General features: G+C 32.3%; 2 protein-coding genes and 1 long non-coding RNA gene across 11 annotated transcripts; 2 read left to right on the forward strand and 1 right to left on the reverse strand.

Annotated features, from left to right (window-relative positions):
- Positions 1-475: 475 nt before the first annotated feature.
- On the reverse strand, positions 476-6,481 carry LOC135836388 (esterase E4-like). Of its 5 annotated transcripts, none has more exons than XM_065351198.1 (11): positions 6,387-6,481; positions 5,254-5,545; positions 2,982-3,119; positions 2,668-2,827; positions 2,387-2,572; positions 2,095-2,312; positions 1,850-2,012; positions 1,379-1,545; positions 1,128-1,287; positions 886-1,030; positions 476-806 (listed from the first exon to the last, which is right to left on the reverse strand). In XM_065351198.1, the coding sequence occupies exons 2-11, from the start codon at positions 5,392-5,394 to the stop codon at positions 605-607; spliced, it is 1,680 nt and encodes a 559-aa protein (XP_065207270.1). In that variant the 5' UTR covers positions 5,395-5,545; positions 6,387-6,481; the 3' UTR covers positions 476-604. The 5 variants fall into 5 exon arrangements, with proteins under 5 accessions (XP_065207270.1, XP_065207272.1, XP_065207268.1 ...); XM_065351200.1 differs by lacking the exon at positions 6,387-6,481 and adding an exon at positions 5,932-6,070; XM_065351196.1 differs by lacking the exon at positions 6,387-6,481 and adding an exon at positions 5,928-6,067.
- Positions 5,949-8,848, forward strand: LOC135836389 (uncharacterized). Of its 5 annotated transcripts, none has more exons than XR_010557030.1 (6): positions 6,012-6,148; positions 6,259-6,306; positions 6,379-6,476; positions 6,754-7,092; positions 8,462-8,618; positions 8,720-8,848. It is a non-coding gene; the product is annotated as an uncharacterized LOC135836389 (long non-coding RNA). The 5 variants fall into 5 exon arrangements; XR_010557031.1 differs by having other exon boundaries at positions 6,754-6,877; XR_010557034.1 differs by lacking the exon at positions 6,379-6,476 and having other exon boundaries at positions 5,949-6,054; positions 6,259-6,317.
- Positions 8,849-9,378: 530 nt separating this feature from the next.
- Positions 9,379-12,476, forward strand: LOC135836390 (esterase E4-like). Its single transcript, XM_065351201.1, has 11 exons — positions 9,379-9,517; positions 9,734-9,907; positions 10,145-10,282; positions 10,413-10,572; positions 10,681-10,866; positions 10,953-11,161; positions 11,249-11,411; positions 11,495-11,664; positions 11,751-11,913; positions 12,025-12,148; positions 12,235-12,476. Exons 2-11 carry the CDS (start codon positions 9,767-9,769, stop codon positions 12,407-12,409), a joined length of 1,629 nt encoding a protein of 542 aa, XP_065207273.1. The 5' UTR covers positions 9,379-9,517; positions 9,734-9,766; the 3' UTR covers positions 12,410-12,476.
- The last annotated feature ends 3,438 nt before the right edge of the window (positions 12,477-15,914 follow it).

Here is a 15,914-nt window from a genome sequence, read left to right on the forward strand (position 1 = left end):
GATTGATGGATGGTTCATGCCACCTGCAAGTTGAATGTTCCTTGGATCATTACTTATCTTGAATTTATGGAAACATATGTCACTCAATGGAGGAGGAAAAGGGGAGATGGAATACGTGCGCAAAATAGTAATTTATCTGATAGTAGGATAGTCAAATATGACGACTGCAAAAATTTCACCAATGCGATAATTTGAATAGTTTTTTTCGATGCAATAATTCTTCAGGTGAAAAAGAAAGGGGAGAAACAGGAAAGATAAAAATAATATCAACTTCATTTACCCACCTTTTCAATATTTTGAAATTTTATCAGAACAATTCAAGTAGGTAAATATAATCTGTTATTGCAAAAAAAAAGTCTGATTTTAATAGGTACCTATTTGATAGACCTAGAATTACTCGATCATGCAAGACGTTGAATGCAGCGAATGAAGACGTGTAATATTACTTAAAATAAGAACGTTTTGACACTTCATGAATCCTTGATAATAAATTTATTTTGAAAAAAAAATGTACGTGTAAATTAGGACAATTTTTTTTAAAACAATTGAAATAAGTAGAAAACATTTAACAGATTTAGGCACATTTTAGATAGATAGTTTAAATTTAAGGTGACGGAGGAGGATTCTCTTTTAATCTTCTTTCGCAAGCATATATAACTTTCATGATTTCATCCCAGAATTGGAAACGTTTTTCATTTATTCTGCTATTCACTACAGTCAAATTATCATCTACTACTACATGACTTGGATCATCGGGATAATGCGGTCTCCACACAATTTCGTCCAATGTTCCTCCATTTGGATCTCTGAAGAAAAAGGTAAGTAGGTAGGTGTTCGTAATACCTCAAAAATAATTGTCTAATTTAAAACCAAACCAATTCTTACCCAGTTTTAACAAAATTCGTTAACAAAATATTCAAGTTTTTGATAACTTTTGCTTCTCTTTCGTCAAAAACTGCTTGTTCGCGAAATAATTCAATTAGAGCTTTATAATAGGTTACGTAAGAAGTATCATCGGCGTGACATGCTCCTATAATTCAAAAAAAAAAGTCGATATTTTTATATCTACTCGTATGTAAAATTTTCCATGTTTCAAATTCATAAAACGGGTAATAAAATTTGCTCACCGACCAACCAATCGGGTGCATTTTCAGCATAAGCACGTCTCTGGTAGTTAAACTTTCCATAGAAAGCAAATTCATAAACATACACAGGTTGGGCTCCTGGTAACGTAGCCATGTAGTTGATCATATCGTACCATTCGCAAAACCATAAATCGGTAAACAGCTGTTTAAAAAAAATCCTTGATGTATTTTTCCCTTTCACGTATAAATATTCATATCAATGTGTTTTTTAGATAAAATATTTAAACGCTTACATTTACAATATCCTCCAATACGGCGTCATTTATTTCTCTATTTCCGAAGTAGAAAGCTCGAATTTTTTTAGTTATATGTTTGAGAGTTTTATCATCGATATTATACAGCGATAAACCATCTCTGACGACCTTCTCTAAATTTCCTCGAACTGTTTCTATAGGTTTAGCTGAAAAAAAATTAAAATATATTTTTAAAAAATGCATTTTGAAACTGAGCAAGAACCAGGGGGTGGGGGCTTGGAATTTTTCTCTTGAGATTAAATTTCTCCATTTTCTCGGCTCATAATAAAAAAAGACTTCTCCCTCACTGAATTTTCAAACTAAAAATACAATTTTTGAGAATTTTCGTGATTTTTTTGAAGTTTTGCCTCTTTGAGAAATGAGAATCAATTCTTAACGTCCTTTTTGAGTCAAATTCAATTCAACCCTCGAAGGTGAAATACTTAATTAGGTATATGAAAAATGTATTACTGCAAAATGCAATCAATCCTTCTTTGCGAACCATACTGCAAACTATTGGGATAGGTTCAATCGTGTACATCAAGTCTCTCGGAAGAGCTGTCAGAAAAGCACCTTCGGAAACAGTTTCAGAAGTAGGTAGAAATTGAACAGCCTCGTATTTTTCAGGATTTGTCTAAAATGATTAATATTTTTTAATAACCATGTACAAAAAATATCCGCATACCTAAAGGAAAATGTTCACTTGCCATACTTACATTCTTAATATGACTTTTCAATTTACCGACTCCTTCGGTTAATTCCATCGCAGTTTTTGTTTTTAAAAACGAGCATATTTTACGAGCACTTGTACCTCCTTTGAAGCCTAATTCTTGAGCTAATATGACTGCTCTTTCGTACGATAATTCGGGAGTAATATAACTCCAGTTGGAATTACCAGCGAATCCACTCTGCATAATGACTCTATGGAATAATCCTGCAAAGAAAATTTTATAATTAGCTTACATTTTTATAATTTATGAGAGAGTACACGTATAGATAAAATTGAACCTTTGGAAAGAGGAGACATTAAATGGAAATGAACATCGCAAGATGCGGCGCTGCAACCGGATAACGTGACGTTATTTGGATCACCTCCAAAACTAGAAATATTTTCTTGTACCCATCGTAAAACCATTACTTGATCTTTAAGGCCCATGTTACCAGGACATTGTTGAATACCAAGACTGAGAAATCCTGGATACATACGACGATGAAAATTAAACCAAGCTCGATACCTACTTAAATATTTATAGGTACCTATTAAATTTCTTAAAATACATTTTTATTACCGAAAACATGCAGACGAAAATTGAAAGTGACAAGGATTACGTCATGAGGTACGAGAAAGTCAGGATTTCCTAAACTATCTCGTGATCCAGAACCCCAAGCGTTTCCTCCTGGATGAATTAATACCATGACAGGTTTTGGTGTCGTGATTTTGCGAGGAGGCTGTGAGATTATATCATATGCAGAAGGTAATAAATTATAGGTACATAGCTGTGTAGGTGGGTACCGTTTTAAGTGATATAGGTAGACAATTACTTAATAATGTTCTTATTGGTAGCTAAAGGTAGGTAGGTAAGTATAGGAGAAAGAGATTTACCTCAGGAGTATGAACATTCAAGTATAGGCAGTCTTCTGAACCGATGTACATATTGAAAAAATGTGAATATTGTAAGCAATCGTCTTTTTCCTTCGTCGCATTCAGTAGTCCACGCCATTTTTCGAATGGTTCTGGTGGCTTTGAAATGATAAATTACCTATTAGTCTTTCAAGTATGCAACATTTAATGTATGTACATCATTTTGGGATTCGCATAGTAGGTTTCAAACAGATTGGTCCTTTTTCTATTTTTTTTTTTTTTTTTTTTTTTTTTTTGAAATTTGACAGAACCTACTTCATGAAAAATACGTCCAAATGACTTCAACAATACGTGGTAAATTTTCAAAGTAGGTCGCAATGTCTATTACCCCTCTCTTCCCTTGATGAAAGCTGCTCAAACTTTGAATATTTCGCGAGGAAATTTCAATTTTTTGGTTCAAATGATCTTTTGATGTTCACTAAATTATTTATTGAATTCAAATTGCATCACCTGAAGCAGGAAGATAGATTAAAATTGTAAATTTTGAAGGGAAAATGCTATTATTTTGACAGCTCTTGAAGTTTAAACTCTCGCTGAGTAGGTAGGTTAAACATTGAGCTAAAAATTTGAAATTTTTCCTACGTCTCGTTGAAATCATTTCGGCAACATTTTTGTTCAATCCATCAAATTTTAGGGGAAAAAATGAAAAGCGATCTACTCTTTTTTGGATCAAAATAATCTCATTGGAGATTTTTATAACAAACAATCACATTTCAAATGCTCTAATCAAAATCTAAAGCAAACCATTTCACAACGCCCCCCCCCCCCCCCCAGTTATGAGTTATTTCTGAACTTTTCTTGATAACTTTTGACGTTCACTTTTGAAAAAAACTGAATTTTCTTCAGCGTTTAAAAATATTTTTATGGACTTTCAAACTCGAAAAATTTCCAATTTTTTACGACTTCAAGTTATTATTAGGGCTAGGATTTTTATGCAAATGCTTGTCTGAATGCGCTGCAGCAGATGCCGCATAACAATGTTTCTTTTGCGATTCATGAATTTTTAAGCCAAATTGCAAAATTTTTTAGCGCATAATTTTGCTTTTTTAGACCATAAACGCTTAATACTGTTTATTTTCAGCAAAAAATGGTCAATAACCGCTTTTTTAGCGCTTTTTTAAGTACTTTAGCGCATATTTTGAAGAAAAACGACAAAAAATCGTTCCGAAAACTCAAATTTTTGTTGTTTTGTCAAAAAAATCACTTTCAAAATATTTTAGTTGAAAAAAAAATAAAAACATTTCTATCTCTGATTTCGCAAACGAACGTTTGAATTTTGATTCGGTTCGTTTTTATTTAACCAAATCTTGTAATCTGTCACTTGTAGGTACATTTTAATGTTTTTGTTCAAAAATTAAATCTAAAATAAATATGATTTTTGGATTCAGTTCAAACTTGATAGGAAATTCAATAGGATTTTCGCATTCTGCTTAAAAATGCCTGCATTTTAATATGTCACACGATGCACTTACATACCGCTTATTTTCGCTTTTTTAGATTTTTTGGCGCATAATTTTGCTTTTTTTGGCCATTTTAACTGCTTTTTATAAGCGCTTAAAACTGTTTTTTCAGCGCATAAAAATCCTAGCCCTAGTTATTATCTATTTACCTAATGCATCGATGCTTGAAGTTTCCAACATTTAAATACTCAAAACTTTGATCCCCCCCCCCCGTTTTATCGAAGACCCCAAGGATAAAAACATGAAAAATCAGTATCGATCTATCTTGAAATACTTAACACATGAAATGTTTTTTTGTTTTGAAGTAAAGGTCTGGCATAGACATCAGATCTCTCAATCAATAGATCTACCGAGATTTCATCATAAAAATTCTAAAAATCTAAAATTAAAGCTTTGCTGTAGGTTATAATGTAAATGGAAATGGAAAATTTCAAAAGTTTAAGAGGTTGATGTCAATAGTATAAGAACCTAATTTTCAGAAGAGAATGAAAATCGAATCACATGTGGTGAATTCATTCAAGAATATGTACAAGAATTAAATAATCCAATTTTTTAACGCCTGTTTAGCGTGGAATTTTTTTTAGCGTATATGTTATTGAAAATTTGCCCCCTCTCGTGCAAGCCAAATAATTATATACTATTTGGTAGCATTTTCATCAATGACAGAAATAAAAGAACAAATTGAATCAGGATCCTTTGAAAGGTCTGATAATGGTAAATTATCTTTATGCAAACATGATAAATAATTGAACGAGTAGAAAAATCACACTCACCATAAACCTCAAATTATCCAAAGGTGGTTTTGCGTATGGAATGCCACAAAACGAATAACAAGGAGTTTTATGCAACACTGTAATTGTTTTCGATCCATAAAGTTTTCCTTGTTTCGTGGTCACAATTAAATCTTCGTCCATTTCTAATCGGAGCTCGGTCAGTTATATTTTTCCGAGTTGTAGAAGCACAAATCCCAAAACGTTTTTGTCCTTGACGGTAAACCTTATGTATTTTATCGCACCTGTGTATCTTAGGTTAGTTATGGCAACTTTTATGGACTTTGACTTTTCACTGAAATTTAAAAAAATCGTAAACAAACCAATAAAGGACCGCCAGATTACTCAGAACACATTATACTTACGTTTATATCTACACCGAGTATCTAACGTACCTACTACCTACCTACCAATTTATATAACAAACCCAACAAATGCTACACTCTCTTAAATGCAGTAAAGAAATAGTTCGTCGCAAAATTATACTTATTTCAACTGCATGTGGAATTATTATTTTCTCACTATCGAGCACAAATTCTTGTACGAGTATTCCATAGAAAAATTTAACACGAAAAATTATCACGTTTGCGGGAAATGAAACCAACAGCAAGCTAACGTTTACTTGGTAAACCTAATCATCTACAACTAAAAAACGATAAATAAGTATGCCTTCTTACCTACTTCGCACCAAATGACGATGACTGATACCAAATAACCGTTAGTGTCGAAAAACCAAGCAATTTTTCATATTGTTCAAAATGCAACGAGTGAATTACGTATTTCGGAGTTTGACTTTAAACTGGAGTAGGTAAACTATTTATTTTTAGATGTGCATCATTTCGATCAAAATTTTATGAATACGTAATTTTAATAATTGCAACTTAGGAGGAAAAAATAGGTATACATAAGATTCTGCTTCCAAAGACTCGATGACCTTTATACCTATTAGTCGTCTAGGTATGTGCTACTGAAAAATAATGTCATGTTTCGTTCGCATAAATGTTACAGAAAAGCTATACCGACAGCTGATAATTTTCGAAATGAAGTTCGACAGAGGTACTATATAAGTCAGTATTATTTCCGATACAATATTTTATTAGATTACCTATTTACTTAGCGAAATAATAGGTACTTACCCTGAAGAACTGCATCGTTCGAGATGGCTATGGCTACTTGCAATATTTCTGCCAGTATTGGATCGGTTTCTAATAATTATTTCACCGAAGGTACAACCGGATAATTTATTTAGAAACCTATTTATTGTTTCACTTGAATTTTAAGATGGAGATAAACGTAGGTACCATTACTACCAAGGTCAAAAGTTTCAACATTTCAATTTATCACTAACTGAATAATCGTGTAATTTGAGGAATTTCGAGTAGGTAGACTGGTAGAGATACCTATTTCTATCTTCAAACACAGCATTGACAACTATATACTTACTTCTCGGTTTTAAAAATATCAAAATATGCCTACCTAATTGCGTTTTCTTATTACATACAGGTGTTTTTATGCACGATGAAACGTTCAAGGAAGTACCTACCCAATCAAGAGGAAATTTCCAAATTATTTCATACAAAATATTGCAATTTTCTACGAAAGGCCTGCGATGAAACTTGGATTTAAGGTTAAACCTCATATTTAGTATGGATCCGTCCTTGAGCCTTGTGATATAGAAAAACGTCATAGTTTTACGTTTTCGAATATAGGTGGACGGCTTCCGGTGGCCTTATCACAAACCTTGCAACATTGTAACTAGTACATACAATAGATATTACCGCTAGGTATCTTTTATTGCTTTTTTGCAAAGTATGCATTACATAGGTGGCAAATTTTCGCAAGGTAAAATGAGTTGGTGGTTAGGTACCTATCTTTTTCTGACTTTTCTGTCAAAAGTGAAAAAAATGAATGCAATTTTCCTGGCAAACAACAAAAGGAACCTACACTTCTACAAAATTGAAAAATCTGAAAATGCTACCTTAGGATTAATTTTTTACTTTTATGTAAAACTTTGAAATTTTTCGTTTATTTTCTCCTTCTTTTGGAATTTTAAAATTTTATTTCTTTGGTGATGTAGAATTGAAAGGAATTGATAAATTTTCTTTGTACTAATATCTATTAATTTCATATTCACTTTGGTCGAAAACGTAAAAAACAAGGCCAAAATATTTGTATTTTTTTTGTGCAAAATTTTAATTTTTTGGCAAGCATATTACTGATTACCAGTGGCGGACTGGGTCAGCAGGGGGCTCCTGGCGGATGCATTGGATGAAGCCCTCAAAATTGTATCCTCTCTTGTTTTATTCTCAGGTTCGGATACTTGAATTCAAGTTGTGCAATTAATTTTTGTTTTTGTCTTCTCAATTTTACAAAAATCAGTCAACGTGACATGAACATAATTACAGTTTGGGGGGGGGGGGGACAAAAAATTTGCTATGAGAAAAAAAATGCCAATTTTTCCGAGTGAAATAAAGATGAAGTGGCAATTTTTCCAATTGATATAATTCGCATTAGGGCTTGTAAAAAATTGTCATTTTCGTTTTTGAATTTATGAATGTTTCAAATTTTTTTTTTTTGGTTTAGAAAAGAGATAGAAATTGACCCAAGCAAAACAAGGGCAAAAGCTTTTAAAAACAAACAGGTCTGAGTGAAGTAAGAGCAAAAGCTGGATTTGAGAAGCAGAAAAAGTGTTTTTTCGGTTTGAACATTTCTCACAATTTGAATACCTAAAAGATTTTTATACAAGTTCGATACCAATTTGAAAAAAAAACACTGATGCCCAATGTGAAACGAGGGCAAAAAACTTCAAAAATTCGTATTTTAAGAGGTAAAAAATACATGTTTTTTGTGTTGAGTTTATTTTTTTGACAACACAATTTTAGAATTTTAATGTATGTACCTACCTACTCAATAAAAAATTTCGATTTTGAACTAAAAGAAAAGCAAACTGGCCTGAGCGATGCAAGGGCGAAAGCTTGCAAAAATTTATATTTAAAGAAAGTGAAAATAATTATCATATTTTTTTGGTTTAAACATGCCCCCCGGGGCCTCTTGATGTCTTAGGACTCCTGCCGATCGCCAGGTAACATCATAGGCCAGTCCGCCACTGGTGATTACTGAATTAACTGTTTATTCATTTTTAAAAGGATTTTTGGAGAAGTATGGTAATCGAAGATGGTTATAATGTTAGCGTTTTACTATTTAATTGTAGGTACATGTAGTTATGGATCTCAGAAAATGCTTCAGTTTTTGATGAAGATCCCAAGCAACATAATCACACTTTTGCATTCGCTATTGCAACAGTTTCCTCGGATTGAATCAAGCTAATCTTATCTGAGAGGCAGCTGCATGGAAATATTCTTGTTTTTGTACGCAAAATACCTACTTCAGCTTCAGTAATACGTATCATTTTTGCATTTATTTGTTTGGAATTGATTCACAAAGTTATAAATAGGTACGATCTTTACAGGTATCGATGGTACCCAAACCATGAAATCAAGAGGCTCGAACTGTGGAAAAAAATTTCGCTGATACATAAATTTAAAAAAAAAAAATGATATGATGAAATAAATGTTATTTAGCTTATTGAATTATTTTATACGTATGATTTTATTGTGTTTCAACAGACCATGCATTCTATTCTCTTTTTTATGTAGGTACCTACTAAAAGACTGAAGAAGTGATTTTAGAGGCATTCAAGCATGTAGGTAGGTACTGAAAATATGTTGAAATTGGAGTAGTACCTATTATGTAGATATTATTAGGGATTAGATAAACGAGACAATTTCTGGGTGAAGAAGAAACAGGCTGAACTTTGCGCTCTGAGATATATTCGAACTAATTTTTCTATCTCAAATATGCCCTAAAATTCTGGACTGACTTTTCGTAAATAAAAATTTCTTCATTATTCCAGTTTCAAAAGCTTAGCTTTGACACGTGTGAACCGATTCGTGACAGTTTATTATAAATGGAAAACTTTAAACCATAAATACATATATTTGCTTTTATACTCGTATCTCGAAAACGCTGACCAATTTATTAAGCATCAATGACGCTAAGTTCGACAATGAGTTTGACATAATGACAATTTACCTAAGCCATAAAGTCTAGTATTTATTTCAGAACATGCTTGCCTACCTACGTAGTTTCTGTCAGTTTTGAAATTCGAAATACGTAGTCTTGATGAAACAGAGTTAGTTAATTTAAATTTTAAGTTATTTTGAAGCAGATAGGATTATATTTTGCGTTCAAAATTCAAGACAAACAGGTAAGTAAATTATCATTTTGTAAATCTAACGACATATCTATGATCGTATCAATACCTAATTCAAAAGGTAAGTAATTAAATCAAATGCTACCTACCCTCTTGAAGAAGTCAGTTTAGAATTTTTTCAACAGTAGATTTTTTTCAAGATTTTAATTATAGATTTATGATTTTAGAATCAGGATTCTATATTTTTCAATCAGGTTTCCATTTTTACAGATCATAATAATTTTTTGCAAAAGTTAAACATCTATGGAGGAAGATTTTATCATCAAGACAAAACTAGGTAAAATTCGAGGTTATAAAAATGTATCACAATACTCAAAGCAAACGTATTACAGCTACTGTGGTGTACCGTATGCAAAACCTCCGATTGAAGAGCTGCGATTTCAGGTACCTATAAAATAATTGAAAATTTTTATTTATGAATAGGTACTCCATTTCCTGATCCCTCTTTTAAAAATTTTGGAATAAAATCCTTATTAAGCTTTAAAGACACACCTTTTCTCCTGCAAAGGCTTCAAATTTTGCTTTCCACTTGTGCTACATTAAATGATCAACTTGTTCATCTTCTACCTCAATTGAAGCTAAAGAACATTCTGCAATTAAAAAATAATTGTTTTTTTTTAGCCCCCTGTACCTTATGGTAAATGGAAAGGCATCTTAGATGCTCGTAAAGAACGTGATGATTGCATTCATTATGCCATAATCTATAGAGATATTATTGGAAGCGAAGATTGTCTGTATTTAAATATTCACCTATCTGAGGTAACCTTTGAATGACATTTTTGCATGTATCCAAGTACCTATTTATAGATCTAGGTACTTCATTATTACCTATAGGCTATTTGATTTTGAATTTAACTACTCCCTTTCCATTTTCAAATCTCTGGAATAGTATCCTCCCCCGAAAGAAAATCTGAAAAGTGTTATCGTTCATTTTCACGGAGGTGGGTATTCTTTTGGCTCAGGAAATAGGGATTATTACGGTTCGCCAGATTTTATAATCCATAAAGACTTCGTTTACGTGAATTTCAATTATCGTCTTCACGTGTTAGGTATGTAATTTTAACTTGAAAATTACTTCTCACGTGTAATAAACTAGATTAAACATTGAAATTCATTATAAGTACCTACCTATTAATTTTTTTAAAATCAAAATTCAGGTTTCTTAAACTTGGATTTACCAGAATGCTCTGGAAATGCAGGTCTAAAGGATGCAGTATTAGCTTTACAATGGGTTAAGCAAAATATTCAAGCATTTGGAGGCGATCCTAACAACATAACGCTGTTTGGTTGTAGCTCATCAGCAAGTGCTATTCATTTACTAATGATGCATCCTCATCATAGAAGTACACACTTCAAAATAAAACACTAGTATAAATTTTTAGAAGTCAAAAACATGACATATTCCGAGTCTAACATATTTTCCCCATAGATCTTTTCAATAAAGCGATTATGTCCGGATCATGTGCTACAAATCCGACGATAAATTATTGCGAAAATCACTTCCATAAAGCGACTCAGTTGGCTAAAATAATGGGATGTTATGAAACCAGGCCAAGAAAACTGTTACAATTTTTTAGAAAACAGAACGCTGAAAATATCATAGATAGCTTGAATATCTTACGTAAAATGGAGTTACCTGTAAGAAATTTTTTTAAAAACACGTTTGCAAAATTATAATCGAACGATTCGAAAAATTAATCTATATATTTAATGAGCTTATGACAGACAAACAGACTAACCGCGCAACATAATTTATTCATCCCTTCCATTGAGAAATTCCCCGATGGTGCTATTCTCGCTGAATACCCAATCAACTTATGGCATACCATTGATCCAATTCCTGTCATATACGGAGTATGTAATATCGATGGAATGCAAGCTTTTGCCCGTAAATAATTATGGAATTTTGTAAATTTAAAAGTTATCCATTTTTAACAGCCCAAGCAAGTTGCTCATTGTTAATTTTTTCAGAGGGATCGCCCATTCAATCTCTGGCTTTCGAGTTCAAAGATGCTGTCAGACGAATTTTGTGGGCTTATAAAATGGACGAATCCTTATTACAAGAAGTGGCTGCTAAAATTAAGGCATTTTATTTCCCAGATGGTGATATTAATGTGAAGAAATGTAGAGAAGTTTGCGAGGTAAGTACAGTTACTTGATGTACCTATTAAAGGTGAAACTGAGTAGGTAAGCATTAACCAACGTAAGCATTTGAATTTTATTTCAGTTTTATCAAGATACTTGGCAAGCACAAATGTATATGTCATTTCTCGATGTAATGCACAACAAAAATCCCAACAATTCGCTCTATATTTATGAATTTTGGTATGAAGGAAGTTACAATATCGCGAAAAGAGTAGCTATGCGTCATTTACCTTGTTTAATGGAAGGTTCGTACTTCGTACCTAAAAAATGATTACAAATTCGAAGCGAAGGTGTCCAAACTTGATAATATAAAGTAAAAGGATAATTACCTATTCTCTTTATCGATGTTTTCATAGGAGCTGATCATGGAGATGATTACTATTATTTTGTGGGCCTGAATCAGAATTTAAATTACACTCCAAACGACGTAGTTATAATCGATTATATGTCCGAGTTTTTCTCAAATTTTGCTAAATATGGGTAAGATCGACATCAAAGGAATAAATCGAATTAAGTTAGCTCAGATGTGAACCCACATTTAATGATTTTTCGTTTCATTAACTCAGAAACCCAAATAGTGATAAAATAAAAGGAGTTGAATGGAAACCGTATACTCCCGAAGATCCTTCATATTTGAAATTCAATCTCGAATTAGAGGTGGCTGAAGGTAGATTGAACGACAAAAGGATTAAATTTTGGGAGGAATTGCTCAATTATATTAAAAGTAAATGTACAAATTAGTTGCAATTTACAATCTTGATGTATTATTGATATTTAGTTATGTTCTCATTAAAATTTCTTAAATATTGTCACGATTTTTTTCCTTAGCGTTGTTCTGCTGGTAAATAATTACCTAAGCCCATCACTACTAATCCCCATCAAATCGTAAATATTCGTCATAAACAGCTATGAAAAAATATGTACCATTTGAAGCAACTAATTGCTCTTTCGTTTATTTAAAACCATAGAGCGATTTTGTAGGTTGCACTTGGAAAATAAGGTCAACAAGATTTTGATTTTTTAAAAATATCTTACCTCAAAATTACGGAAGGGAATCCCTTCCCATTGAGAATATCTGTTTTGAAAATACGAAATTTCGAACCAAAACGTCACACCTTCAAATTTCTGTCACACGCAACCTGCATTATTTTAAAGATGTTAATAAAATTGCCTAACCAGTTTGCCGTAAATACGCGAGTTTCACTCTCCCAGACTAATAAAATTTCTCATCGACTTGAATCTAAAATGAAATCATGGTACTCTGATTTCACTCTATTTTTCAATGATTTCTTTTCGATGATGCAGTAAAATAACAACCATGGTTTCTGCTCCCGTCATGCAAGTGAGGAGGGGAGGGGGCAAGTGACGATTTTTTACGAAGCTGTCGAACTTCAAAAGTTCACATCTTGAGATCGGTTGAACTCTTATTGATGAACGATGATTATTAATTCAAAGGTGCATGAGTTCAAATATTGCATTATTTTTTGATGCCACTCCGTTAATCCTCCCTCACCCCTCAGCTTTTAAAATTTCATCATTTTTTTTTTAATTTGAAGGGTAGATTGGTGACTAAGTAAACAATAAGTATCCACCTAAGATAAGAAAAATGTATTGCCTAAATACGTATTTTGAATATAAATGATGACATTTTTAATTTGTTGACTACTCGAACTAATTCTTCTTTTGCTCTACGAGTATTTCCTTTGAACTACTTTTCCAGTATAATGTGATAGTGAGCCATGTTTTAAAGTTCTATGATTCATAAAATTCGCAGGTATTTCATCCATCCATTTTTTCCGAAAAACTCATGAGTCATGACATTAGCGAAGAGCAAGATTTATTCATCACAATTCACATATCACATCGAAGCGAATCCCTATGTTGATTCAGCTGTAAAAAAAAAACACGTAACACTTCTGACAGTTTTTTGTTTCAATCAACTTTGCTACCTATGTATATACCTACCTAATAGTTTCGTTGCAATAGAATAACGCGTCATTTCGAAAATTTTATGAAGTTGAATTTCTGAAAGTGCGAAATTCCTCGAATTTAATACCTACCTACCTATACCTAAGTTATTCTTCGTAATGAAATTGTTGATTAGTATATTGATCATTCTGTGGAGCTTACTCGATATATGCACTAGTTTTGGCGAGAAGAGCAACCAAAATGCTGGAGCCGGGATCTATGTGACATCGCCAGATACACATGATTTTGGTTTACCCTATCCTCCCAGCAGAGAAGATGGTGAAGCACCATTACCGATACTGCAATCACATGCAACGAGCAATCCCCATCGCAGTGTACGTGCTGTTCGCAGTCAATTGCCAACGAAAATTATGAACAAGCTTCAGGTATCTCTTAATAATCCTCGGTATTGGCCCAAATAATCAGTCCATTTCATGTATTCTGCGTTAGATAATAAATTTCATAGGCAAATTGATGTTTAGCAATAAGTTGAAGTTGTATTAAAATGCGTGTATACGTAATTATAACTTACCCAAATACTAGACAAGTAACCATATAAGGTGCTGGCAACTAATATGGTCCTTTGAGCTTCAATTTAAAATTTGTGACTAGAAATTGATGGAAGAAAAAATTACATGATTCAACTAAAAAATAAAGGCAATTTCTTACCTACCTATGTAACACCTAATTTTTCATCATTTTTTAAAACTGAGTTCATTATCTGACACATTTATATCCCTGAATTATGAAAAAAATCTGATGGGCGTGATAAGGCCCACCCGCGACATTTGAAAATCTCGTTCAAAAAAAAATTGAGCATTTATTTGAATTTGTGAGCCTTTTGTATGTACAAGTGAAATAGGTTTAATTCGTCATCAGCACCCTACCCTGAGTAAGAATAATCTTAAGTATAGGTACATTTATTTCGAGTACCTACCTACAAGTGTCACCTTTGTAATAAAACCATGTACCTACTCGTATTTATATTCTCAATAAATAATAATTCAAAAATGAAATGCATTTTCAATTTTATTTACTGAACCACGTATCTCTGTTAATGGAAAATTGAATAAAGAATTATAATATGCATCACCATAAAACTAAGTAAGCTCGCCTATATTAAAATTGTAAGTAGGTGTCTATTAACGTTTCCACGAAAACTCAAAATTTTATCAAATTGAAATAGGAAGCATACATTGATTTGTGCCATAGTTTCGACCTCCTGAATCGATTTGTGGAAGTTTCAAGTCGTTTTGGAGCCTTCAGTGGATTTTTGGATTTGGAGAGAACGCCATAAAAAGGACCAAAATGAAATTCAACACCTTCAAACTTGATTCATTGACACTCGTTAAGACCTTTTTCAATTGATTTATTCGTGCTCAGATTTTCAAAATCTTTTTCCAAGAGTTTTCTTCTGTGATTCTGGTAGGCAAAGTTAATTATTTTTTGAAAAAATACATTCCAAAAATGCGCAATCGCAGAAGAAAATTCAAGATTTGAACTGAAAGAAACGGATTTTGAAGATTTATGCCTAATCAGGAGGGGTGGTAAAATCAATTTTACAGCAGCTAAATTTTACTTCTAACAATAAGGCTTTTATGACAATTTTGTCTGATATTGGAAAACCTTAAAAAATACTCCAAAACGATTCGAAACGACTCCTAATCGATTCGAGAGATGAACAATAAAAGGCAAAAACCAAATTTTGGTTTTCTATCTCAATTTGATCAAATTTTTGATTTTTTACTGAATAAATATGGCAAACTTTTTGAATTTTAAAAAATTTGCCAAAAAAATTTGACGTAGAGTGGTGTATTTTTATGTGTAGGTACTTCCTTTCAATTTTTCTTCGTCCACTCCAGAAGATTTTATGATAGTTGAGATAGGTACCTTCTTTGTCAAGCTTAGGTAATTTTCCAATAAATTTTGATTTTATAAAATGGTTGAGCCAACATGGAATTTTCAAAAATTCACCGAAAATCAAAAAATGATATTCAGCTCTTGTAATTTATTAGCTTAGTGGTGCAATTTTAGATGCTCTCTCGATTTCTTTCATCTACTATGAAGTTGGAATACTTTCTTTGTCAGGTTTAATTATCCAGATTTTTCGTAAATATTTAATGATAGGTATCAAAATGATGAAAAAAAATTCAAAATTTGATCGATTAATAAAAATGACCCATTTAAATGATTCTGACATCTTTTCTGAATATAACATGTATTTTCAGGTGCATTACAAAACAATTTTAGTTGTACGTATTATTAAGCAATTTTTATG

The sequence above is a fragment of the Planococcus citri genome, chromosome 2 (assembly GCF_950023065.1).
Source record: "Planococcus citri chromosome 2, ihPlaCitr1.1, whole genome shotgun sequence".
NCBI lineage: Eukaryota > Metazoa > Arthropoda > Insecta > Hemiptera > Pseudococcidae > Planococcus > Planococcus citri.